The sequence below is a fragment of the Trachurus trachurus genome, assembly GCF_905171665.1.
Source record: "Trachurus trachurus genome assembly, chromosome: 10".
Lineage (NCBI taxonomy): Eukaryota > Metazoa > Chordata > Actinopteri > Carangiformes > Carangidae > Trachurus > Trachurus trachurus.
This window is the reverse complement of record NC_139894.1, coordinates 25,936,260-25,963,687: the sequence shown is the minus strand read 5'-3', so window position 1 is coordinate 25,963,687 and position 27,428 is coordinate 25,936,260. Positions and strand designations below refer to the sequence as shown.

The window sequence follows — 27,428 nt, the reverse complement described above, 5'->3', positions numbered from 1 at the left end:
AGGAGCAGACTGTGGCCACTCCAGACAATGCTTGTGATGATATCAGATGTGCTGCAGCAAAGTGTCACGGAAGCAGCTCACCAAAACGACGCACCTGTCTCTACTTTTTAAGTATATATATTATTTTTTCTTTAATGGACAGGAGAGTTGAGAGAGAGACAGGAAATGGGAGGCAGAGAGGGGGGTGGTGACATGCAGGAAAGGGCCGCTTCACGGTGCATCTGATCAATTTTAAAATAAAACACTTTCTCCCTACGTTCCCAGTTGAATAAAGCATCACATCACTTCATCAACATCGCAACCACTAGCACCAAGCCCGGAGGAAGGAAACTGCAGTCACAGATTCACATCTGTCATTCACCTGCACATGGTGGAATCCACGGGTAAGCCTCGGCTTAAGTTAGCACACCATGAACACTGACTTCATTTTGCCTCATGTTGACTGTGAGCTATGTGCTGTGCTTTGAGTAGGAACACCAACACTGTGCAGAGACAACTCTGCTTGCTCCTATACACTTGCAGTACATTAATTACAGAAAACCTTTTAGTTACTGTAGTTTGATTATTGTGTTGTATTTTTGAGAACTATAATTTTGCACTCTGAAAATTGCATCTCTCTGTGATTCATTATTACTCAGACTTACTCTGTAGTGTGGTATCCAATGTCAATGTGCTGGGTCTGGCCAGAGGCTTCCTGCTGTTAAACTTAAAGATATCCCTGTAATGGGGCTATTTTTTTTTCACCGGCCATTCAGTGAAATATGTCTTGTGAGAAAAATTACAATGTCAAGAAAAATATTCTCTGTCTTGCTTGTCAGTACCTTAGCATGTATGCTGCTTTACGGCCCTCAAAACCTTTCTGTGGTTTCTTAAACATTTTTCACAGAGGTCACCAACCATTTCCTATAATTGTGTGTTCGCCTTGGACTGCAGCTGTGCGTCATGAGCCTGTCCTATACTCACTCTAAAGAAAAAACTTCCTTCTGATTTAAGCCGGAAACTTCTCACAACCCAGAGAAAGAGAGAGAGAGAAAAAAAACAAAAAATATGTTGCAATGTAGGCAAGAGTGCTGTCAGTCATCTAGTCCATTAAGTGCATAACTGTTTACAGAACTCTGCACTGAACTGCACATGCATAATTTAGTCTTGATCCTAAGAGAGTTATTCACCGAGTTCCAAAGTGTGCCACTACTCTGTGCAGTATATCATATTTGTTGGGCCTCTTGAAGCGACTGCGAGCCCCGCATGGTGAATACAACTGATTACAAATAACTTCACCTGTCTTTTCCTCAATTAGATGCTCACAGCTCTGAATACATTTATCCAGTGGACGGGAAATGAACAACAATAACAACCACAGCACAAACAATCCCGCTCCATCCAGCCTCCCTTGTTCCCTGCACACATAACAAAAACAATGATCAGAGTTGATAGACACAGTGATCTAGCTGTTCCTGACTGTCTCTCTGAATCAAGCGTCTGGGCTCTCAGATAATATTGCAGAGGACTTCCTTCCCTATTTGCTTTAGTCTTTGCTCAAACTCTTGAAGGGAAAGAATAGACAATGGTTTTACAGTGAGTACATCCCATATTGTCTCCCCTCGGAGAGCACCTTGTTTTGAAGCCCTGTTGGCTGATAGGCACTTTGCTGGGAAGAATGTGGAGTGAAAAGCTTTGAAAGCTGAATATGGATGAATAATTAATGTATTTGACTTGGGAGAACAATAGTATGGAATAAAAGAGAAACGGTAAAAAGCTGCGGTGTAGAGAAAGGAGGAAGCGGGAACTAAAGGAGAAACCTCCAGGGTGAGGTGAGGGTATCCAGAGTGCCTTCTGAAGAATCCAGTTGCTACAGGCTACAAGACCAGTGCTTCTCCACCCTTTATTTCTTGTGTGAAGTTTCCCCACAGGTGGGGCGGGATTAATTACAGTGCCCCTCCACTGACACTGCCCACTGTGTTCCAAATTTAGATCGATTTTTAACTGGATGGTATTTAACTATTAATGATATTAAAGTGGATATAAAAGTGGATGTTACACTATTTTTCCCAAATAATTCAATTTTAGTTTGGTGAAATTTGCAGTCATACACTACTACTTGGATGGATGTTTTAACCATCTACCCATTAGGGCTTCTTTGAGCTTTTTTGCCCATTTAGCTTATACAACTTTACAACTGTTTATCCATTGATTTGAGCCAATTCACTATGTATTCACACCTGGCTATTTCAATTGGCTATCCATGTTTTTTTTTTTGACAATTTCAAGTAATTATAATTTACTTTTAACTGAATTAGGTTAACTATTTATTCATTACTTTTAGCTATGTTAAAGGGACAGTATGGGACTTTATTGGCTTTTTATTGACAAAAATCAAATATCGCTTTCATAAATACGTATTTCACTGAAGTGGAATCGCGCCCGCATACAAACGAGCGCTTTCTCGTACCTTAGAATGAGATGTTACAAGTCGTTACAAACATACAGGGGGGGGTTCACCGAACCTTCTCTGCCATGTTGAATCGCCATGTTTTACGTTCAGTGTCACCGTGGCTGTAAGTAACCTCAAACTCGGGCCGCCGGAGCTTCTCGGCTCGGGGAGAAAGTTTTCCAGACAGCGCCTGTTAAAACTGTCACCACCGTGTAGCTAGTGTGAGGAAGGACGGAGGCACTGGTGTTGCCTTCAGGTGCAGTCAGACACCTGAATGACGCCGTGAGTGACGCCGTCGGCAAACCAACTGGATGTTATTTTACTCGACGAGAGAAAGCCGGTAAAACGTGGGTCAGGTAAACAATACGACATCACCATGACAACATATTGTCACGCCTGTATTGTTTTGCCTCGTGCTGGCGGACCGTTTGTTTACATAGAGGCTTGTTTATCCTGATACATGCAGCGTGTGTTGTTTTTCTGACTTCTGCCCGAGTTTACGTAAACACAACAGCAAGAATACGTGCCGACATGCAACCGCACCGCTAGATGGGGGTAAATCTCACATACTGTCCCTTTAAATATTTATCAGATTTACACTATATCAGCCATTCAGCTATCTAATTATCTGAACTACTCCACAATCTTTCTACTTACCCCCTGGCAAGGCCACAAGTATTCCCCTAGGGTACAAATGCCGGTGCTTGGGATCACTGGCTTCGGCTTTCCAGTAGGTATTTACTATGGTTTGTGCATCACGGGCACATTTACATTTTCACACTCACAGACATTTGTACACACCCACCTTTACAGTACAAGCATAAACAAGCCACGTTATCCTTTTTGCATGGTTGAAAACTCTGGCATGCTGGAGATATGGCATCTTGAAAACCCCATTCCCTTTTCAAATCGGATAAACTCTCTCTGTCTGTCTCACAAACACCCACAAGCTCTCACACACACACACACACCCGGCTTGATATAACCCCTGATAGTGGTGCGCACACACAGACAGGCTCACAAACATCCACACACACACACAAACACAAACCCTTTAACATCTGTCTAATCTTCTGTTGAACATGGTGAATAGAGCTCACACCACCATCACAATGTCAAGGCCACACCAGGCCTCACGCTTTTTTACTCCAGCTCAGGAAGTGAATGAACCGCTGCATCCTCCAAACAGAGTTCTGCTAATCCTCTAAAAGAGGAAATCCTTGACATTTTGGCTTTTTTCCAGTTTACACATTTAATATCGCACAGTGAAATTTAAATGAGGATTTGAAAGATCTGACTGTATCATACAGTGCATGACGATTTGGGGTGTTTTGTTGGTGTATGTGTGCAATTGCGCATCTTGTGGGGCATGGGAAAAGTGAGGTCAATCCAATTTACAGCAAACAAACTAAGGTAAGTGCTGTGACACATTTTTCCACATGTTTTGTCTTTTCTCCTGACACATCTCCTTTGGGTGAATGCGTGTACTTTTCAAGATACATAAAAGAGGTGTTAATCACCAATTCTCACCTGTGTCTGGTGTCCCGGTTCCTGGTGATGAGCCATGAAGGAGCGTTTAAAAAGGAGAAAAGAGAAGACAATCACAAAAAACAATCACTTGTAGAAATTCATTGGCTACAATAAGTCAATTCTCACCTCATACAGTAAAATTAGGTCTGATTTACAGTAGATGACTATATTGTTTCACATTAAATATCAACCTAAACAGGAAGCTTCTTGGCATTTTCTCCCAGAGGGCAGGGAAGTATCAAATACAGACACCATGAAGACTCCGTCTGAACCAGCAATATTAGTCAGAGATGATAATAATAGAGAATGAGAGAGTAAAGTTACATAAGGAGAACGCATTACAGGACAAATGACTGTGCAATCCCACCGAGATTCTATGCTTGAGAAAGTACAAAAATAGAGAATGTAGTGCCTGCAGCACAGTAGAAGATATCATCGTCATAATCCACGGGAAAAAAAATTCTTTGTTTCACAGCACAGACTTTGAGCTTCTCTTACATCCTAAAGAGGTAGATTAGAGTCTGTGATGCCTGAACCTCACATACTCGGCTTTTTGCATGAAGACAAACTTCAGAGTGTATTCTGCTGAGATCAAAAAGATCACAACTGCAGATGCCAACCCGAGCAAATGCCATACTAACCCATATCAGCCACACTAATTTTCCTTTAATTGCGCTCAAGTCAATCCAATGCTCAGAATCCCACTGCTTCCCACTGTGGGAGATCCCTACCAAGATCAGACTTTATCAGGCGTATACTCAACAAGATCATGGGTCTCACTTGAGTTCGAGTATGGTTCTTGTGTATCCGTCTGGATGAACCCTGCGGATGAAGTTGAAGTCGCCCACGTAGAGAGAGCCATCAGGGCCACTGGCCAGGGCCACAGGGGCAAACAGCATCATGTCTCTGGCTGCACCGTTGCAGCTTGGACTACAGGGGACACTCCGGTAGAAGCCATTGCCCATTACAGTGCTGATGACAGGAGGCTGCTGGGAGAGGAAGACGTTTTCCCCATTTCCCTTGTGAAGGATTCCTTGGGGGAGAGGAAAGCAATAAATTCCTTAAAGGCTGTTATTACTACGAGTGATGTGATACACATCACATATACACACAATTTCCTGCCAATGGTAGAACATGAACATGATCTCTTTTCTTTGTTCCGTCTGAGCTCTCTCTTCTCACGACTTTTTTATGCAGATTGGAGACACAATCTACAAAGAAGGTGATGTCACACACTTCTCTGCACCAGCTGGGATTTAAATGTGATGGACAGTTATTTGGTCAAATTTGACATTTAAATCTTAAAAAAAGATTGTTTTATATTTAGTGAGGAGTATCAAATGTTATAAACAAGTACTTAAGATTTGAAAGAATCTTTCAGGAACTTTAATGCAATTTGTTGAGCTGGTTTGATGATGGGATGTGGCCTGTACTGCTTCCTATAATGTCAGATAAAGTCTACTAAAACATTATGTATGTATGTGGTATGGGCAATCTGATCCTCATTCACAAAAATGTGTGTGTGTATGCACTGAATAGTGGCCGACTGAAGGGAAGCAAGATTTCAGCGCTGTGTCTTGAAAAAAATGACCAAAAATTTTCACTTCAATCCAACTGAATTTAATTAAATTTCAGTTGATGGATCTGAAACTAAGGGCAAGTGGCAGCTGGCCTCCATGAACTGAAAACAGACAAAAAAAACATACAAGTATATTTTCTCCTTAGGAGGCTTGTGTTCATCCTCACCGCTGCGTATGTTGAGGGTGTGGTGTTTGTCCAGAGACCAGCCTCCCAGGTTTGAAGGGACCAGTTCAAATCCTTGCATCAGAGCCGTCCTCCTCTCCCACTGGATAACTCCAGGACATGATTCGTACTCGTAGCCGACCGATACTGAAACGCAGATACACACAAAGGGGCTTGATGTTATGCATGGTAATAACTATATGCAATGCACCTGCTGTGTGTAACACCATAGTAGGTGCAGCAAAATAACTATGTGTGGAGGTATTTGTACAGAACTTGACAGTCAGACATTCCACACCAGCACACACACACGCACTCAATTGCACTCGCACACATATTTCCCATCACTCTCAAAACTACATTGTATTGAGTGGTGAAAGAGATGAAAGGCCTGTAAGCGGGCCCTCATCAGTGTGTGTGTGTGTGTGTTTGAGAGAGATCAGTGAAAAGTGGAGGCGTAATCAGGAGGAGCCCGTCTTCATGAAGGAGCCCTAGAATTAGCTGCTTGGCCTCTTAGTTGTAATGATACACTGTGCAGCATCCCACTACAACTAACAACTATCAACAGCTTTTTTTGGCTTGGCAGGATTAAATATGTTTCGACAGTAATTTACCACTTCAGACTTGGAATACGTTTAAAAGCAGAAGGTGTTAAAGCTGTAGGGGCTCTCAGAAACATGTTAACACAGACACACTCACATATTCTGCAAGACAGTCACACATACATGTAAGAGAGCGCAACATGCACAAATTCTTTTGTAAGAGTTGAAAACTCACTGAGCACATTTACTCTATTGTAATTATCAATTCAGCTAATCTCTATTTCCTCTTCACTATGTTCATTTGACAGTTACAGTTATCAGATACGTGTTACTATAGTAGCATACGTTGTTCTGTAATGTAATATCATAGATGAGGCTACTTGAAACCGGTGGACGTACTAGTTAAAAGGAGTTCTGTTTGAATCAACCACTAAAAATAAACCAATAATGTAAAACAACCATGATGATATATTTTACCCTGGAATCAGTGTACAAGACAACAAGTAATGTAACTATATTTTCTCTGATAATACCTCTTATAATACTGAAATTAAGCATGTTCACACTGTAGCATTAATGCCTCAGTTTAAAGCTGCAACTGATCTTTTAACTGTGGGTGGTGGAAAAAGTTGTGAAAATAACACTCACATATTATCACCTTATAAAGTTGTAATGGCAAACTCACAATCAAACTGTTGTTCACCAAGCACAGACTGAGAAACATGATGACGTCTGATATTTGCTTTAGCAATCTTAGCTAGGTTCGCAAGCTAGATGCTAACTTTGTCTATCTGTCTATTTGACACTGGGATGTAGGCTACTGCATAATGGCTTCATCATTACGTTTTCACTATGAACCGTAGCCAACGGTTGACCAAAAGAAAAAAAAAAGATGATAAAAACACTACAAAAGAAAGCTTGAAAGAACTGCATAGTTGGCTGATTATTCTCTGTGGCCTTATTGCTTTTACAGTCAGTGGTTTAATCATTTGTTTGTATTAATATCAGTGCAGATCAGTGCATTGATGTGAAGCTTTTATTTATCTCATATGCTATGTATATATTCAAATGCCTGATCATTGCTTGAATGGTAAATGGACTGGCATTTCTGGAGTGCGTCTCTGCGACCACTGAAAGCGCTTACACTACTACTGTAGTCACATTCACCCATTCACACACACATCCATACAGTGATTCTATTTATAGGTATTGCGCATAGTCTCCATTCATAGTATCTTGCTTCAAGGACTTAAGTACTTGGGGATTGAACCATTGACCTTGTGGTTAGTGGGCAACTCACTCCACCTCCAGAGCCACAGCTTTCATTAAAACTAACTTTTCACTTCTCACAAAGTCCCAGTATGGACAACTTGTGAATTGTGGTGCTACTGTACATATTTCCCCTGGCCTACAAACCATATTTTCCAGACATAAGGAAACTTACCAGACCCCCAAAAATCACATCATCATCAAACAAAAAAAAAAAAATCAGTGATAATGAAATGCAAAATTATCATTTTCACTGAAATCTGAAACTCATCACATAGCTAAATCTACTTTTTTTTCTTTTGCATGTTGTGTGCCTCTATTTTTCACCAAAGCTGAGAGTTTGGTGTATGAAATGAAAAAAAGAATCCATCTTTAACATACTGTCTAATTAATGCAGTGGGAGTTCAATACAGTTAATTTTTCGCAGTCAAATAAAGATAATGATGTACTATACGGTAGGAGCTTGACACAAAAGCTGTATAGAAGAATAGTTGTCTCTGTCAGTCACTGTTGGCACTGATCTCTCTAACTTGCTTCATTGTAAACCTGTGTGCCTCTGAATTGATGGGCACTCAAGGGGAACAGGAGAGCACAGTCAGCATAAAGAACAGCAGAGATGGTGGAATACGTTAAGTAAGGGCTCTGACATTATGCACAAACTCAGGAGATTCCCTCTAACACGGAGAGAAACTCATGGGGCACACAGGGCCAACTTAAAACTCCAACTCAATGGGTACAATCAATAAAGTGATTGGGCAGGGGAAATAATGGGTAATTTGGGACACTGGGGAGTCTCATAGAGAAAAAGAAACATTATAGTGGACAGAAGTTCTCAGTTGAGGAGCTATCTCTTCAGTTCATTTAAAAGGCTCATTTATTTCAATTTTCATATGTCTTCTGCTCTTATAGTTTTGTGATCGTGTGGTTTTGAAGGACAAAGGCAGAGCAGAGAGTCACAGAGTTTAAATTTATATTGAGGTAATGCTTGGATAGACAGATCATGCAAAAAAAAGAAAAAAGAAAAAAAACCCACTTCCTAGAATAAAAGCACATTTTAATATATAATTTCTGACCCTTAAATTCACATTGTACCCCCCTTGAAGAACCTGCTTCATGACCTGGAAACCACCCAGCTTTAGGAAACTGCATATCAAAAGTTGCCATAAATAAATTGCCGTCAACAGGGACACTGTCTTGTTTTTATTTTAAATTCTACAATAAAACTGACTTTATTTGAGGAACAAGGCATTTCCAGGACAAAAGGGGCAAAGCAATCTCAAAGGGAAAGTGTCAGTGCTTTGAGAACTGCTTCACAACCTAATATTACTGTAGCTATATTACAAGAAATGACACACTCACACGGCAGCACATACACACTCTCCCACAAACAATGCACACGCACACCATAGAACATAAATGCACACTCAATATCTCACAGGTGAAAGCTTTCATTCCCCTCTGCTGAAGCCTCAGGCAATGTGTTCACCCCAGCAAACAGAGCATGATCTCCCTTTCTCTGGCTGTGTTCGAGCACACGGAGTGCGCGTGAGTACGCAGGCACACCTTGGCGCATGTGTGTGTGTGTGTGTGTGTGCGTGTTTGTGCACGTCTGTGTCATTGTGCCAACAAAGCACCAAGAACTATAGAGAGGGAAGGATCAGGGGGAAACATGGGTAGAGGAAAGAGAACAAGGGAGGGCAGAGGAAAACAGGAGAGTGGTAACAGGGGAGATCAGAGAGAATGGGGGAAATAACAAGCAGGGAAGAGAAGAAAAGAGAGTTCAGGAAAGGACAGAAACACAGGAAACACTACGAGGGTAGAGGAAGACAGCACATGAGGGAAGGGGGTAAGGAGGGCAGAGAGGGAGGTGGCTCTGCAAAGCAGGGCAAATAATAAAACAACATCATTTGAGTTGAGAAAAGGTGAGAGAGCTGGAGCAGATGAAATTAAGCCCTAGCAGATAAGAGTGGGGCGAGAGGTGGATCAGGTGAAGGCCTAGGGATGGAGAGATGCAATCTGTGTACAAGACCATACACTTGAGTGGACAAAGCTTCTGGCGTGCCTACGATAAGTGCTTATGGAGAACTCTCGCTCACAGCAGCAGCACTGTTTGTCTACAACCTGCCACAAAGAAAAAGTGGCAAACACAGATAGTGGAAACATAATCTCTCAGATTACCTATACTGTAGAAAGTCCAAAGGGTTAATCCCTCATAGCATCTGTTAAATGATTCTTTTTTTTGCCATAATGAAGGAAAAGTGCAGGAAAAGTGACAGTTGTGTATCTTTTTTCACAGGTAGGAGAGGACTCTGAAAGGAAAGAGATCACCCATGTTCACTCAATCCACTTCCCACTGTGTGTGTTACACAATTTTAATTTCCTGGCCCAAACATTTTAACTGTAAATGAACACTTAACTGCAGCCTGGTAAACCTGCAACTGTCAAACTAATTTAAAGAATAAATCCAGATAAAGCAATAATTATTATTTTTTTTATAATCAGGCAACTTCAAATATTTACTATCACAATATAAAACTGATTACTTGCTGAATGGTCAGTAATTTACATGACGACTTCAGGCTTTTGTGCAAAGCAGTCACTCAACATTTGACCACAGCATGCAACATTGTTGATCAAAAATATTAAAGGCTTATTTGCAAAGCCTGGAAATAACACATTAATGGGACGCAGAATACATTTTTCCATCAAGTCTTTTGTTAGGAATGGTTACATATTTTGGGAAGTACTGTTAGTTGTTGGGAGTTTTTTGAAGAGATTAGTAATGCTGTCATGTCTGAGGCAATTATCGTAGCATAAAGACTGGAAATGGGGACACTGTGTAAAAACAACAAGTTAAGAGTATACAGTGCATGCTGTAACTGTTTTGTGACATCAGGACCAGGATGTAGGTAGGGCCTTCCCACAAAAATGACAGTTCTTAACTCGTGGTAAAAACACCATTTGACAATTTTTAAAACTCTGAACCAGAGTGTGACATCTATATATGTCTGTAATTGTTGAACAGATGTTCATTATAATTCATGTCAGAAATCAGTAGTTTGAATGCTTTCTATAACCCAGATGTTTTGTAATTTATTTTTCTGGGATGTTTTATTCCACAGAGTAGATATGACATTAAATAAAGGGAGGGAGAGGACACAATGTGCAACAAATGTATTTTCACTTATTTAAGACAGAAAGAGGAACTGTGAATGAGACTCACTATATTCCATTCCTACCTACCAGTTGCATGAGTGAGGCCCCAGACCTCCTGGCCATAAACATCAGTCTTGTTCCAAACTAGCCTGTGGACCAGACCAGGCCCAGCAGGATACCAGCGCTGGTACAACCTTCCCTGGACTGATGCACGGACGTGCACCTTGGACAAACCACCCAGTGGGGAGACAGGGGAAGATGGGGAAGGAGGTGTGAGGAGAATCCGCAGCAGGGAGAGATACCCAGCAGCTCGGGTGCTCAAATAGTTCAGCTTCACAAAGTCTCCTGGGATTGAAATTTCTTCCTGCACCGCCTGTGGAGGAAAGAAAATGTGTTTTATCATTACTTTGCATTTGAATAATGAGCTAACACAATAAGTGTTATTGGCAGGTATATAAAGAAATAGCTCACGCAGTAGGTGTTCGCCAGTAATAATTTTGAGTATGAAGAACCTTTTCTTCTTTTTTGTAAAGAATATCTTTTTCATGTAAAGATGCTACACAGTTAGTCTGTTTAATTAGTCTATGAGTCAAAGGGGAAAAATGGAATGACAAGCTATGTTTTACAGTTTTGGACTGTTGGTCAAATAAAACCAGCTAAATGAAAATTAATACATCAACTCAAGCTCTGGAAAATTATAGCAGGCATTTTACTTATTTTCTTTTCACATTTTATGGACAAAATGATGGACCTATTAAATCTAATAAAAGCACATTAACTGCTAATGAAAACAAGCATTAATTACAGGCATATTGTAATGATAATTGTGTTGAAGTAAAATAAAGTCAAATCTGAAAGATGATGGTCGTCTGTACTGACAGTTTCTTGTGAAGAACGATATCTTACAGAAAAATAAAGCACAACTTTCATCTTCCATAAACATTTAACAAGCCACCGGAGGAAACATTTACTCATCCATCACAATATTTCTGTTGGATAACAGCGTGCCATTTCAGTCAGAGATTACCTTAAATCAAATTATCTTTTAGACGATGAGACATTTTCATCAAAAGTCTAAATCCTTTGATTCCACTTATTAACACAGGTGAACACAGTGGGTGTTGCAAAGCTCATGGTGAACATTAAGTACTGTTCGTTCCATTTATTTGCTTGCTGCCTGTTTGTCCTGAGGTGTTATTTGTCATAAGGATAAAATGTTCCCTCATTTCAATGGTCTGTTCGTTCCAATCATCTGATTTGGTAAAATGAGGCTGAACTCTGAAGAACAGATGATGTGTTGTGGGTATGAGTGACACGTACAACTAAAAACTCCTTTTTTCTTCTGCCACAAAAGGATGCTGTGACCATAGTACATATTGGATATGACATTTTCTGCAGTCTATCATGTGTCCAGGCAACAGGAAAACAACTTTCTGTGCACCAAGAATTTTAGTTGGAGCTGAAATAAGATCAGGGTGGTCACGGTGAAAAAAATACATTTGGAGCCACATTGGAGGGTGAATATGTAATCACCAGTCTGACCTCCACACCTGACTTTCAGACACCTAATTTGCTTTTGGTGGGGAAGTATATGGATGGAGAACAAATTTGCATTCTGCTCATTTTTTTATTTATTTTTTAGCTCAGTTCATATTTGCATCATGCAAATATGAACTGAGCTAAATCTGCAAATTCCAATGAGACCAGGTTGGTTTGTTACTGAGTTGTTACAAATTGTGTCTGAGCATCACTCTCACTGAGTGACACTGGTACACATTAGACAGTGTGTTGTTATGCTCATGCTTTTATTTGTCCAACAGAATACTTATGACCACACAGCTGTATGACTTTGGTATTTGTACTGTATGTAGCACTGCAACTAAAAATTATTTTGATGATCAATTAATCTGCTTTAACAACAAATAAATAGTTACAGCTACAGGATGTAACTTGGTGGTGATGGTGCCATCAAAGGCCTTTATGACACACACACATTGAACAGCCTGTCAGCATTTCATGTCTCATGACATGATTGTGACAATGTAAATGTGATTTATACTAGATAAAGCAACCTGGTGGACAGGGAAATTTTGGTTGAAATGACTACAATAAGCTGTAGTAGTTTCAGTCTATACCCTTTGATGACAAATTGATTCAGATCTGTTCTGTTCAGCCTCAGTTCATTGTCTTCAGCATTAACTAGCAAATGTTAACATGCTAAACCAACGGTCGCCAACCCATCAGTTGCAATCTACTGGCAGATCTCAAAGACTTTCTCTCAAGAACAATTCCACCTTTGACCAAAATGTGGGTTCACGTTTTAACTCATTGACTCCACAAGCAGACAAAGAACAAACAATAAATAAACAAATATGACCCGGTGGTTATTAATTATCCAGGGTGGTGGAAGCCTCATGAAAGAAGGCGACTGCACATTACCTATACTTTCTAAAAGTGGTGACAAATTTCAATGTAATCATGTTGTAATGTAATCATCTTTACGAGCTTTAGGAAATAAGCAAAGCAGTTAACAATGGTACTTAATATGATTTGGTCACTGCAAATGTGAAAAAAAAATAGCTTCCTCATAAAAATGCAAAATAAGGCACATTCCTTTATTTTTGGCTGTTATGAAATACAATATTTAGTTAGTATTTTAAGTATAATGTATTGGCTTTCAAATTCTAGTTGTAATACCTTCTTGTCTCATGTCATTCATTTGAAATCCGGACTTAAGCACTTAATGTAATTCAAATACATTAAGACCAAATGAAGAAGCCTCATTTTGGAAATAAAATCTGGGCTGCATTTTTATCTTGAATTTCACTCAGGCTGAGCTCAAAAACATTGTGGCAACTGCACTAAACTACAGTGTTAAAACAGTAAACATTAGACCTTCTAAGTGATAGCATGTTAGCACAAAGCACCAGTGTTGCACAGCTGCTAGCAAAGCAAAGTGGACAGTACCTGTAGCTCAGGTACAGCTGGTCCCTTCTCTGCACATGCTCCTGTGTATCTGGGAAGAGGGTAGGGCAGGACCAGCGGGTAGGGACTCAAAACACTCCTGATGTCACACTTAGGAGTTTGAGCTTCCTCCCTGGACATGGTAACCTGATCTAAAACGAGGAAGTTATTGTTTGGCGTCCAGATGGTGCGCGTTTGCGGGAGGAAGGGTGGGCGCTGGAACATCAGGGTCACAGACATTGCGCCCAAGGTCACTAAGTCAAAACTAGAGATGAAAGAGAGTAAAACAGAATAAGACTGGAGGAAGCTGTGGGAAAAAACAGACAAATGTGAATTTTGTAGTTTGTGTCTGTACCTTCCATCCTGCCTGCTGATAGTGTAACCATACTCGGGATGCTGTGGAAAGGTGATGTTGACTCCAACCAGAGGAGAGCCGTCGTGCAACACGACACTACCTCGAATTACAGCTACCCGACTGGAAAAACAAAGACGGGAAACAGGGAGAGACAAAAAGAGGGAGAGATGACAGGTTTACACTGATGGAGAACATAATCATTGTTTGAGGAGAAAGGCATATTGTGATGCACTAGCCAAACAACCTTGTGCGTGAAGAGAAAGCAACTGCATTTATTCTGCTCAGTACAATTCCCTTCTGTAGCACAGAGAAATCTGCCAGAGATTGCCAGGATACAAGGACCATAAATATAGCTTCACCCACAGTAAAACCTTTCAACACCCTGTCATATTAAAGGCAAAACTTCCACATCATGTTTATATTACAGTGACAGTGGTACCTGCAGCAAAAGGACTGTGTTGTTCTTTACATAGCCCGTAAACTATCAGTCACATCTTGGCTGTTTTAAAATATTCATCTTGATTTTGCAGGTATAGTGTGGAATACACTGCTCAAACCTGGAATAATCGCTGAACTCGTCAAATGAAGACGGATTTAGACCCACACATGTGTTGCACTCGCGCACTCACACACACAGGTTCACTGATGGAGCCTATCTGTTACTCCAGAAGAGGGATAAATGAAGGATAGAGAGGTTTCTCCGGGTGGCTGTGTTGCCCCGTTTGTTACTCTGATCCTGAAAGCAGCCATCGATTTCCCCTCAGAAAAAAACTGCTACATAATTAATTTATTTGTTTATTCCACAAGTGAACTGTGGAAAAATGCCCTTTGTCATTTTTTTTCAGAGGCATCACTTCTTGTTTTCCAAACTGAACTTTCTGGGTCATCATCACACCGGCAAGATGTATTTTCTCTGGTAGATGGCAGTGAGAGGCCACTTAAAAATTTATGGTGACACCTTTACGACTGGTGTAACTGAATGACACATTAAGCATTAATATGTAACAAAGAAAAAGTCTGCCGTTATACTCTGACACTGATAGCGGACGACAACGTGCTGCCGTGTGACTGCTAATCTCCAGGGGAACACAGATCACTTAGATGTGCGCAGAGGCATGTGAACACACAAAAAGACTCATTCACATGCAAACACACACTCTCATTAAACAAATAACGGGCAACGGACGATTAAGTGCATTAATACAGATGCATTTACTTCATTACCGACTACTTATGCCTTTGAATATACAGTGCGGCAGGACAACTGAAGGACACGGACACACAAAGCAAATATATGAGGCTATTCAGACTCAGGCGCGCAAGGAGTAAACAAGCACATACCTGATATCAAAGGGCACATCTCCAGGGAGAGTGTGTGTGGCTGCCTTGCCAAGGAGGAAGCGTATGCGGCGGTAGAAGCTGTGTGTGTGTGTGCTGGTTGGTGAGGGTGGTGCGGTGGAGGTCAGCGGGCTCTGCTGCAACAGGGCCAAAGGGTCGGCCGAACCGTGGCACAAGGGGTCAGACCCACAGCTCAGCTGCTCGCAGCAGTCGGGGTCCACACAGTCAATCAGGCCATCTGAAATGGACAGGGAGTTAAAATTTTTTTTCCTGAGGTGAAAATAAAGTTAAAAAAATACACACTCACAAACACTACCACATGATGAAATATTTAGAGAATATGTGAATGTATACCATTAATAGAGACAAGATATTACCATGTTTTTGATGCAGAATGTTTATGATGAAGAATCAAGATTTAAACGACTAAGGTGCTGAGAATACATTTCTATTCTTAAAGGTCACAGTGCTGTATATATGGGCAGCAGAAAGATATGAAGATGGCACCATAAAACCTCAGAATTGCACTGCTGGCAGGTGAGAAACTCTACTACAGTGATCCGATCTACAAGGAACCGCACATGTATCATCATTATCACAAATATCAATCACATGAGATTCATCAGCGGCCATCAGTGCACAATTATAGCATCTGTTGCTATAAATCAGGCCTGGATCTTCATTCATTATTTGAATGTGATCTATAAAAGTCCAGCGTAAACAATGAGCCACAGACCACTGCGGCAGATAATAGATGCCGGGTTAGCATTTGTGTTTCCCATTTCAAACCTGTTTCTGAAAAGGCAGGAAACACTGCTGACATTTAAATGCATCTGACCACAGAGCAGAAAGCTAAAGGCCAACAATATTCTATTATAACCTCCTCCTCCTGCCGAGCTAAAATAGCACAATGGTTGATTTCCATAAGGTTCAGCACTTCAGCTTGAAAGCAAAGTATTACTTGTCATTAAGGGAATACAGGTTTGTAGCATATAACGCACATATGGCAGTTAAGGAGTAAACATAGAGCGCTACTGTATATAAAGTGTAGGTTTTACGTACGTATGTATGCACAGTTGCACTGCATAGTGTGGGGGATAGGTGCTGTTGTTTTTTCCCAAGGAGGCACACTACGTGCACTCCACTCTCCCATCCAGGCAGAATAATTGAAACTCTCTCTCTTCAAAGTTCCTCTTTATTCTCTGATTACTTGTGATAGCATCTTTCCATCTCTGTCTATCTTCAGAGACAAAAAGATTACCCTGAGAGAGGGCTATGAGAGCCTACAGTATATCTGCCAATTAAGGGAGATGGCTGAATTGTATGGTAGAAAATTACGGTATTTGAAATCTGTGCACAGAGGTGGAAGGACAGAAAGATAAGAGAAGTGTAAACGGCCTCCATAAGGCTTTGTTAGTGAGACTTTCTGTAGCATTATCATACCTAAACAGAACAGTTTTGTACCTGCAGACATGTGAGCAGGTTCATCCATATTCATATGGAATCACAATACCACCCAATGCCATACAGTATGCATGAACTGAATTCCCTTTTGCATATAATGCCATACATAAAATCCACCCACTCACCACCTCAACCTCTAGTACCTCTCCTCAACCTACTCATACACACAGAGAGAAAACATGATCAAATCAGATCAACACATGTATCCAAGGGCACGTCCAGAAGCACACCACTTGCTTTGTATCATATTTAACAGTGGTTCACTCATAAGAAATGGCAAAAACTGGCAATATTCAAAGCAGTGGAATTATGTATTACACACTTGCACACTTCCCATAAAAAATAAAAAAATAAAAAGCACCTTTTCTGTCAGACCTCCCAGGCCTGCCAAGAGAATAATTTGACATTTTCTAAAATGTGCTTTCTTACCAAGAGTGAAATGACAGGAATGATACTCCTCTCATATCTGTCCATTACAGTACAAGGCTACAGCCAGCAGCTAGTTAGCTTAGCTTAACAAAATGACACAGCTTGTCTGGCTCTTTTAAAAGCTTACAGTAGTGTGGTTCATCCAGTGACCAGTAAACTGATCTTTATGTGTGAAATCTGATGGCAAAATGAAGGAGAATGTTTAAGCTGTGACTGAATTAACACTCATATGTTTGATGTATAAAATTTATTGAGTGTACAGTGTGTCAGTCCATTTGATGGTGTTATTATTATTGTTGTTATTTATTCCTTGAAGGCTACAGAAACACAGATCAGTAAAAGAAAATACTCAGAACAATGAGACAGAGCATAATCCAATAATATAATACCATTAGTGCCTACACTGTTGGCAGGCCACGCAGTCCTGTTGTGACTCGTTCCCTTTGTTCAGCCCATAGTTTTATAGTCCACAATACATTTTTTATTGCATGGCTACAAGGTTATAATCAAGAGTAGGGGCCTGTAATTCACATGTTGAGCAGCCATCTACACTGGCTTTCTGAATTGTTGGTTCAGTTTGTCATGTATCTTTGGTAAACAGGGAAAAACAGTTACATACTGCAGCAGGTATCAGCACCTTGTAAACCTGAATAAGTGACGACAAAACAACTAAGTGTTTGAGATTCCCTGCTGCTGTGTGCACTGACTGAGACGCAGCTGATAACAAAACAGTACAACACAAAATACAACAGTATTGGACGTTTGAAAATTAGGCAGTGGCGCTGTTGCGTGCCTCTAACATTGCTGCCGGACCCACATTTTATGTGTCAGTCGCCATTGTAGTAGTTGGACATAAATAGAAATTGATGATATAAAGATAATGAACTAATAATTAAACTATCAATTTAAGGGTGCAGGAGAAGGTTGCAACAGTTAAATCAACATTTGTAACTGGATGATAATCATTGTATTGATAAAACCAGTTCGATTTGTGTGTGCACATTTGTGCAGGCAAAATTTGTGCACCATTTAGGACATTTATGTCTGTATTTTTAATCATAGGCTGCATCATCACATTAACTTCTAAAGTGGTGAATCATTCATTTGCAAATTATTTGTGTCAAATCTACATTTCCTCCTCATTAATTCATGCAATCTGGATGTTAATGAGATGGCCTTTTGCTTAAAATTGTAACATTATTTTTTTTCCCCAAAAATGCATTTAGGACTTTTTTTGATTTTCATATCCTGGTGATATACAGTGACACAGAAGTGCAGTATTTGCACAAGGTTTGGTTAATATCAGTAGTTACTACTGTCTGTTTAATTCAGTGCCAAACCTAAGTAATTAATGTGAAAAGAGTAGTTGATGGAAAATAATATACAGTCGCCCTAATGTGTAACATTAACAGAATCAGCTAACAATTTACAATTTAACTTGACTTGCAATGACTTTGCTATGTGCATTTACAAACCTTCACTGTGTTAAATTGGGCCTGCTTTAGTAGATACTAGTCATTTAAGATAGACCAGTAAGACATTCTTTTAGCATAGGCAGATGCACCTTCACGCATTGCTGGCCACGTGTGTCCAGTGATTTGACCAGCTGCTGCTTGCGCACTCACAAACAGCCTGATGTTGAACTATTCAACAGTGACGTCACTGTGTGTAGTTGTTTTTGATTGTCTGAATGAGGTTTCATACGAGTGCCAGTCTGCTCAGTGTAGAAAGCGCATGTTCCAGTGGTTACATTTGGTTGTTAAAATTAATGGGGCGGGTGAAATTTCAGCAGCGGCATTTAGGGACAAAAAAAAATAAAAACATACAAAGAAGCTTTTCCTACAAAACAAAAGTGACACCACCTTGTTTGCAGTGATGGATTACAGCAGTGGCTTAACATGTCTATAAAGGATATTTGATTTGAGTTTCAAAGTGAATGGGCACAGATGAAAACAATGTAATGCTGCACATTATTTTTTAAAACTCGAGCTGCAGATGTAGCAGTGAGGAAATGATTGTAATGAGCAGCATCCCCGTTACTGGTGAAATGTTGCCTTCTTGTGTCTTTACATTAGGGTAGAAAAACACAACTATGAGGCTGAGCTACACACACACACACACACACACACACACACACACACACACACACACACACACACACACACACACACACACACACACACACACACACACACACACACACACACACACACACACACACACACACACACACACACACACACACGTCTCACCTGTCACCAAGCAGTTCCTAACCAAAAGCAGCCAAAATCTATTCTGCATGGTTTGCTGTATTTAAACTTTTGAAAATTTCACTGAGTTCCTTTTATCCTAGCAGGTGGTATGCATATTAGACATTTAGCTGTGATAAGAGGAAAAAACTGGCATAGACACTTGCACATATGCACACACCCGCACACACAAATACATATTCAATATAATAATGACCAGCAGGACTCTACAGGAGTCTCAGCAGGACTGGGACAACACAGAGGGATGAAGGGGAGGAACAATGAGGCAGATTTTTCGGCAGGAGTAACAGGAGGAGAAGTAATGGAATGGAATGGACAATCTGCTCAAAAGGACAGAAAGTGAAAGAGGTACGATAGATAAAAAGAGATAGAAAATGATAGATGATGTTAGAATGTCACCTCCGTCGTTGTCTGTTCCATCACTGCAGTCAGTTTCCATGACAACGCTGCATCCAGGCCCACTCCATCCAGGCTGGCAGACGCAACGCCAACCGCTCTGCTCCAGGGTACAGCGCCCATGCCCGCTGCACAACCCTGGGCAGCCGTCTGAAAAACGCACACATGTGCACACAGGTGCACACACACAGTTTTGGTATTTGTGAGCACGCTGGAAGCGCACAATATGAAATTTTAATCCCAAAATGAAGATAAATTACCTTTCACCACGACATCCAAATCATGAGTAACTGTGGAGGAAAAAAAAGTGAGAATCTGTTAATGCAATTGTAGAGGAAAATTAGTCCAACACCAGTCACACCTTTTTTTTATCCTATTAATCATACTAATCAAAATATCACAAGGAATAATTCAACACTCCCACATGCTCAACACAACACACAGCTCACCGATGTTACAGTGCTCTCCCTCCCAGCCAGGCTGGCAGATGCAGGTCCCATCATGACACTGGCCGTGCTCTTCGCAGCGAGGGTGGCATGCTCTCTGGTCACACGCAGCGCCATTCCAGCCCTCCTCACACTGACACTGGCCCTCTGAGCAAACACCATGGCTGCCACATGGCACCGGGCACAGCTCTGCCAAACAGGTGGGTGGGGATATATACGTGAGAAAAAATTGTGTAAGTGTGAGAGGAAGAGAGAATGAGAGGGAGGGGAACAGATGGAGGAATTGAGCGTTAGGGGAAAATAAAGAGGCAAGTAAAAAGAGACACAGGGGACATGATGGGAGGAGAAAAAAGTTAAAAAATCAGAATTGGGGGTGAGCCATCGGATATAGGTGAGAGAAAAAAAACAAGCGATAGAGGAGGATAACCTTAGAGACTAAAAAAAGTCTACTTTCTCACAATACACAATCTTCCCACCTCTAATAGCTGAGCTCCCTTAAGGAGGAGAAGAGTGAATAGACTCATAATAACAGCCAAATGATTCGTATTTGCACCGCATATTTAAACTACTGGGACTCCAGTTCAGCTCTATTATTCTTTTCTGACATTTTGATCAGATTTTCTGGGTATGTTAATACGCTTTCTTTTTCTTCATCTCTCCATCTTTGTCTCCGTCAGCTTTCTCTTTTCTGTATCTCCTTCTCTCTCTCTCTCTCTCTCTCTCTTGCAACATCCCTTTAAAATTCTTTGCTCCTCTTTTTGTCTATTTCCTTTTCTGTGCACCCCTCACCATCCAACTCTCTCTCTCACTCTCTCTCTCTGCAGAAGCAAAGCCTCATCCATCAGTAAAGAGAGCAAAGTGCTGGAGGCACATAAAGACTACTTATCCAGCTGCAGTAAAAAGTTATTTCAATTTAAATATACATAGCATGGAGAGGGAGGAAAAAGTGGATTAAAGTTGGAGAGTTTTTCAGCTCTCTATTAGAATTACATTAGCTTAGCTATGCTTCAACAAGACCAGGATGTAGAATTGCTGGGTCCTTTTGATTAAAAGCCCAGCAGGTAGAGAGGGGGCTGCTCATATCTCAGATATTCAGCCACGGTCCATCATTATCATGGGCTATATCACTATAATAAGGCATGCATACACCTGAGAGTGAGAGCTAATGCCAGCTGCCTTCAAATCATTTGTCTGCACGGCAAAGCGGATCCTTCCCAAAACCGTCATTGAGTTAGGGTGGTGGAAACAGTGGAAACTTGCACCTATAATGCCTATTTTCCTCGCTGTCAGCTTATACCGCAAGGACAAGGACACTTTTCTCACTGTGCACCGCAGAGTGCTGCACGTTATATTTGAAACACTGCGGTATGCACGCATTGCTGGTCCACTATGGCTGGCTCACTGTGTTTTTGTTATAATCAGTGTAAAGTAGAGGTTTTCTGGCTGTGAACAAAAACTTAAATTAGCTGAGGATGTAAGAAATATTTAAGAAATATATTCAAACAACTACAGTACACACTAACTAATATTTAGAGCACAGGTAAAGAGGTTCTCTGTACGAACATCAGCAAGCTTTTAAATGCCAAGCTGAATGTTCCTCAGAAAGGCCTCGGAGCAAAGTGAGAAGAGAGGGCTCTTTTTTTTTCGCATGCCTTTTTTTTCCATTTAGCTGAAGGGAATATATTGTGCACAAGTGTGTGTATGCCTGTGTGCGCATGAGCATGTGTGTCACTGTGTAAATGCACAGTAAAGTGAGTGCTATGGCGAGGGAGGAAGAAGGAGGAGGAGGGAGGAGGAGGGTGGGGGAAGGCGGGGGCGGCCGGGGCTCCAGTGTGCTGCCGTCACCGAGTCATGAGGGGAAATCTCATTTACCACCAGCATGAAGAGACTGCATAACACACGCATGTGCACTCACACTCACACACACACACACACACACACAGACCCATTCCACAGTGTGGCTCAAATCCATATTTCTCTCTCATGTCTATCAAATCCCCAGAAAATAGTATCTGGCAAGAGCATGCGTGCTACAAGAACACTGGCAAACTCGTGATGTGCAGTTACAATTTTCAGTGTTTTTTCCTGTGTGTGAACAATAATCCTCAGGTCTTACCAGTGTAGCAGTCGGGTCCCGTCCAGTTGGGTTGGCAGGCGCAGGTGTCTGACTCAGGGAGATAGGTGCCATGTCCTGAACACTGCTCCTGACAGGCTGGCAGCTGGTCATCACAGCTCACTCCTGCCCAGCCTGCTGAGCACACGCACTCGCCGCGCACACACACGCCGTGCCCACCGCACTGAGGGTCTGCACAGTCCACTGCGGAGAGAGGGAGGACGAGAGAGAAAGAGCAGGAGTGAGTCAGAGGTGAGCGGAGGGAGTGAAAGGGTGGGTGGGTGGTGGTGGTGGGGTGCCTGTCTCATTATAATCATCAGTTCACAGAGTATGAAAGCAGTGTTCTTTGCATCCCATCCAGGAGTTAACCACCCTCGCTACAATCCCTGTATCTGTTCCACAACATTACACTTCATAGGACACTTAGAACTGAGGCTTTGATAAGGGGTGAAATGGGTTGGTTTGTGTGTGGGTGTGTGCGCGTGCGTGCGTGTGTGTGTCTCTCATGGTGGTCCGCACTACACAGTGTTAGTGTGTGTAATTACAGCTCTGAGCAGCGAGCCAAAGCTCAGCATAGTTCGGCTCAGCTCAGCTCAGGTCAACTCTACTGCTCAAGGTCAAACACCTGATTCAGTCTCCACAGGCCCAGATACAGGAGGCAACGGCACGGCACTCTTTAAGACATCTGTGCCATCAGGCTACGTTCAAGTGTAACATCATAATTGTTTTAAATATCATGGCTTTGTTTGCTTACTGCTAATTTATTGGGTGATTTTACAGTGAGCAGCTGTAAGCAGATGAAGAAATAAAACAAATCATTTATGCTGTTGAACCCGAGGCCACTCGGCTTGATTTTCACTCACTCATGTAATTAATGTCCTGGCTAACAGAATATAACGTTATAATATATATCATGTGTTACTCCCTAGGTTCTCTAGGATATGTGTACAGTACATTGTTCACGATTTTGGTCTGTGTGTCTTATTTATTTTATTTCACCTTTACTGTATTTATTCAGGGAAGGTCAATTTTTCAATGACGCCCTGATTACAAAAACACACAATTATACAATATACAAATACAATCAAAATCATAATCATAATCAACAATTACATACAGGCTGTAGAACAGTTGATAGTAAGTTTCTGAAGCTATCTAAAGAAATGAGATGATCCAGTTTCAGACAGCTTTTTAGGTTATTCCACTTTTGGGGGGCATAGAACTGAAAGGCAGTCTTCCCTAATTCTGTCCTGATTCTGTTCTATGCATGTGTGTCCTAATAGAACCATGTTTATAGGACATTTTGTGCTTTAGTGCTGATGCAAAACCTATTGATAGTTATAGTGTAAAATAAATAAATAGCACAAAGTAATTTTCATTTTTTTTTATCTGCCTGGGTTGAACGTTTCTTGGGTTTTTTAAACCAGGCTTCCCACAATACTTTGGGTGATGTAACAGAAAAGAAAATGTTGCACTTGAGTCCCTGCACCATGCACCATGAAAAGTCATGCTGTATTGCCTATGAGCGGTCCCTGTCTGTACTGTAACCAGGGGTGTAAACAACTCTCTGTTGCTTTTGATACTGCACACAAAGTCAAAATTTGACGTGAAATGATTTTGAGGTAAAAATCTGAGTGTGTTTTCTTATGACATTGCAAGGTGGATTTATGGATCTTTATCCTTGAAGGCCACTGAAAAATGAAAGTTCTGCGGATTGTAGCAGGACATGAGATTCTGTGCATGGATTTCAATTCTACACTGGTGCTGTCCAACCATGATACGAGGAGAGAGAGCAAATTATGTACAGTGTATGCGTTTTTAACTTAAGCAAAGCAAATTGAATCAATTACATTAAAATGAATTATTCAAGCTGCATTTACTGATTATTGGCCACTTAAGGGGAAATTTGACAGCGAAACACTGACAATATGAAATACGGTTAACATATTAGTTAACAATGCTTGTTTTGACATCATACACAGTGACATTATTGGCATCCATAATAAGTTGTGTGACGGGATGAATGTTAAGTCTGATATTCAAGCTCCCTTTAGCTCTATTTTGTTCTCCACCAACTCTTGAGGGGAATATACAGCTCTTTAGCTGCCAAATGCTCCACTATGTTCACCAGCTAGTCTCTAACTCTGTCCGCCTGTCATTTGGAGCCGAGTGGGCTGAAAACAGCTGCCTGCTACAGCTGGAATGTGGGTGGATTTGCTGGCTGGAGAGGCAAAACAATGATAAAATATATATATTTTTAGATTTTTCTTAAGAGTCTGGTGGTCTAAGGATAGAGAGTGTTGTATGCTGTGCTGCTTGTAAAGCTCTTTGAGGTAATTTTGCTATTGTATATGGGCCAAAATTTGTGATTTGGCCCATATGAATCAAAAATGACTTGGCAGATTTCACTTTGAAATGTTATGTAGAGCTGATGTCTGCAGAATCGGATGATCTAGTGTGAAAAGATAAAATGTTGAAAAGTGCAGTTTTAAATGAAATCATTAAAAATAGAAAAGCCATGAATGTGTGTGTGTGAAACCATTTTTGGTGTGCAGGTGTGACATTTTAAGGTGTGTTTCTCTGCTGTACAACGTCTTACCTTGTTCACAGTTAACCCCCTTGTAGGCAGGATTGCATATGCAGATTCCCTGGATGCAGGAGCCGTGGTTGGAGCAGGTGGGGTCGATACACTGACCTTCCTCCACATTACACTCTGCCCCCTTCCACCCTGCCAGGCACACACACCTCCCTTTCTCATACACGCCGTTGCCGCTGCACAACACGGGGCATGAATCTGCAACAGGACAAACACAGATTACACCCACATTCTAAATAGCACACACATGCAAACGCACACACACACACACACACACACACACACACACACAGTGCTGCAGTATATTAGCTGGAGACCGCAGTAACCTACCGTGAGTGGGGCTACGCTCTCTTATCTCAGCTACAGCGCGGATTCAGCAAATCCTCAAGCAGCCTCTGTCTCCCTCTCTTTCTCTTACACACATACGCACGTACATACACACTCTTCAGCTTATCCCTCACGCTGTTTCAATTTACTCAAGCACCACCTGAGCCCAGCTACCACGGCAACCCAGGAATTGTAGAAAATCCCCCCAATGTCACCTCACTCGCTCTGAACAGGCCGTGAAAACAATCGTGAAAACTGAAGATTAGGAAAGAGAGCATTAGGGGTTTATAGAATGAGGGTGGAAAGCAGAGCTATCTCCATGCAGCGATGGAGAGCTGTGTGGCTAATGTAATGACAGCCAGGTAGAATAAAGTCAGCGAGTGTCTGATGATGCGCTGACAGTTACATCCCCCCCTCCTCATTGCAGCTGGAGGAGGTATGGCAGCTCCAGACTTCAAATGGATTAAAAAGAAGATCCAGAACCAATGTCTTTTTTTCTGGGATAATTTGCAATGAAGGCCTGCTGCATTCATGCGTGTGGGCATGCGTTATGTGTTTGTTTGATCCTTTGTTAAAACTAACACTATGTACCGAGAAAACAAAATGAGCAAAGATAGGAGATGCATATGAATAAATGATGAGCCTAAATAAATCATAGGATGTGATATCATATCACCTGTTTTTACACAATGAGACAGATGCAACTACAATCGTTTTAAATCGGAGGACAGAGGAAGAGAGGGAAGGAAAAAACACGCAGTGAAAGAGAGAAAGGAGGGAGAGCAACATTGAAAAGAGACATGAGTGAAACTCATTAATTTCTGTTGCTTCTACTTGGCTGATCTTCAAGCTCTGTTAAAGTTGCTGTCAATAAAACCTTAAAACCTTGCGCTGATTTTCACATTAAAAACCTGCCAGAAATGAAACGGGGTGCCGGCTGAGACAATAGAAGGCTTTTAATGTAAGACATCTCTGCAGGAAGTGATGAGTTTATTGACTGTAGTTAAGCAGTGCTTGGAAAATGGAAGTGACTTTTGACAATGCTAACCGTGTAGCCACTGACAAAGACAAACTCAGAGGTGAGCATACAGTGGCTTCACAGAGGTTTTTCTGACTTTCTGTAGTAACTTTAATTGGGAAAAAGGTAAAACTGTATTCATCAATTTTCACCTGAATTACTTTTTTTTTATTTTTTTTTATTAAATTGAAATCTAAAGAAGTGGTTACATATGTATTTTCAGTGCATTATAGTCTTCTTGGGTACCTTCATTTCCATATCCCAGTATCATCAGGTCTTTCCACACAGATTCTCTCCTGTCTCTTGTCCCAGAGCTATCTAGCATCAGTGTTTCAGGTCATTGTCGCAGGTTTTCTTTAAGGACCTTTCTGTGTTCAGCTGCATTCATCCCTCCCTCAATTTTGACCAGTCTCTCTATTCCTGCTGCTGAAAAGCCCCCAAATAGCACCATGTTGCCACCACCATTCTTCACTCGAGGTGATGAGCAGTGTCTGGTGTCCACCAGATATAGTGCTTAAAGTTTTGCCCAAAGGGTTCAATTTCTGTCTCATCAGACCAGAGAATCTTTTCCCTCATGCTCTCATGGTCCTTTTAATGCTGTTTGGCAAGCTCCAGGTGGGCTGTCATATGCCTTTCCCTCAAAGTGGCTTCCTTCTGGGCTCTCTCCTTGCGACTATAAAGGCCTGACTGAAGTGCCGCTGAGATGGTCGTTCTTGCGCCTTGTTCTCTCATCTTTACAGAAAACATCTGAAGTTCTGCAAGAGAGACTTTTGGGTTCTTGGTTACCTCAGAAACCACGGCCTTGTTACTCAGGCCAACTAAAGGAAGAGTCTTGGCTCCATCTCTTTCATGTCACATACTGTATACTGCAGCCACTGTGCTCCTGGGAACACCTCTGGGTTTTAGAAATGACAATTGAGAAATTTAATACCCTTGGTCTGATCTATGCCTAACCACAATTTTATTATGGAGGTCTTATGATATTTCCTTGAACTCCTGAAATCATAACTTGGTTTTGGTCCTGAAATGCGGTGTGAATGG

General features: G+C 41.3%; 1 protein-coding gene across 1 annotated transcript in view; it reads right to left on the bottom strand.

Moving 5' to 3' along the window:
• tenm1 (teneurin transmembrane protein 1) overlaps positions 1–27,428 on the bottom strand; it is a gene marked incomplete at its 5' end in the record, with an annotated part of 154,584 nt that overhangs the window by 42,134 nt on the left and 85,022 nt on the right. The window contains 12 exons of the mRNA XM_083980804.1: positions 3,962–3,982; positions 4,742–4,994; positions 5,708–5,851; positions 10,759–11,044; positions 13,639–13,900; positions 13,991–14,110; positions 15,332–15,566; positions 19,891–20,037; positions 20,148–20,177; positions 20,337–20,522; positions 22,450–22,650; positions 25,046–25,240. Of these exons, the coding sequence (XP_083836930.1) occupies positions 3,962–3,982; positions 4,742–4,994; positions 5,708–5,851; positions 10,759–11,044; positions 13,639–13,900; positions 13,991–14,110; positions 15,332–15,566; positions 19,891–20,037; positions 20,148–20,177; positions 20,337–20,522; positions 22,450–22,650; positions 25,046–25,240 (2,080 nt within the window). The remainder of the gene's footprint in view (positions 1–3,961; positions 3,983–4,741; positions 4,995–5,707; positions 5,852–10,758; positions 11,045–13,638; positions 13,901–13,990; positions 14,111–15,331; positions 15,567–19,890; positions 20,038–20,147; positions 20,178–20,336; positions 20,523–22,449; positions 22,651–25,045; positions 25,241–27,428) is intronic.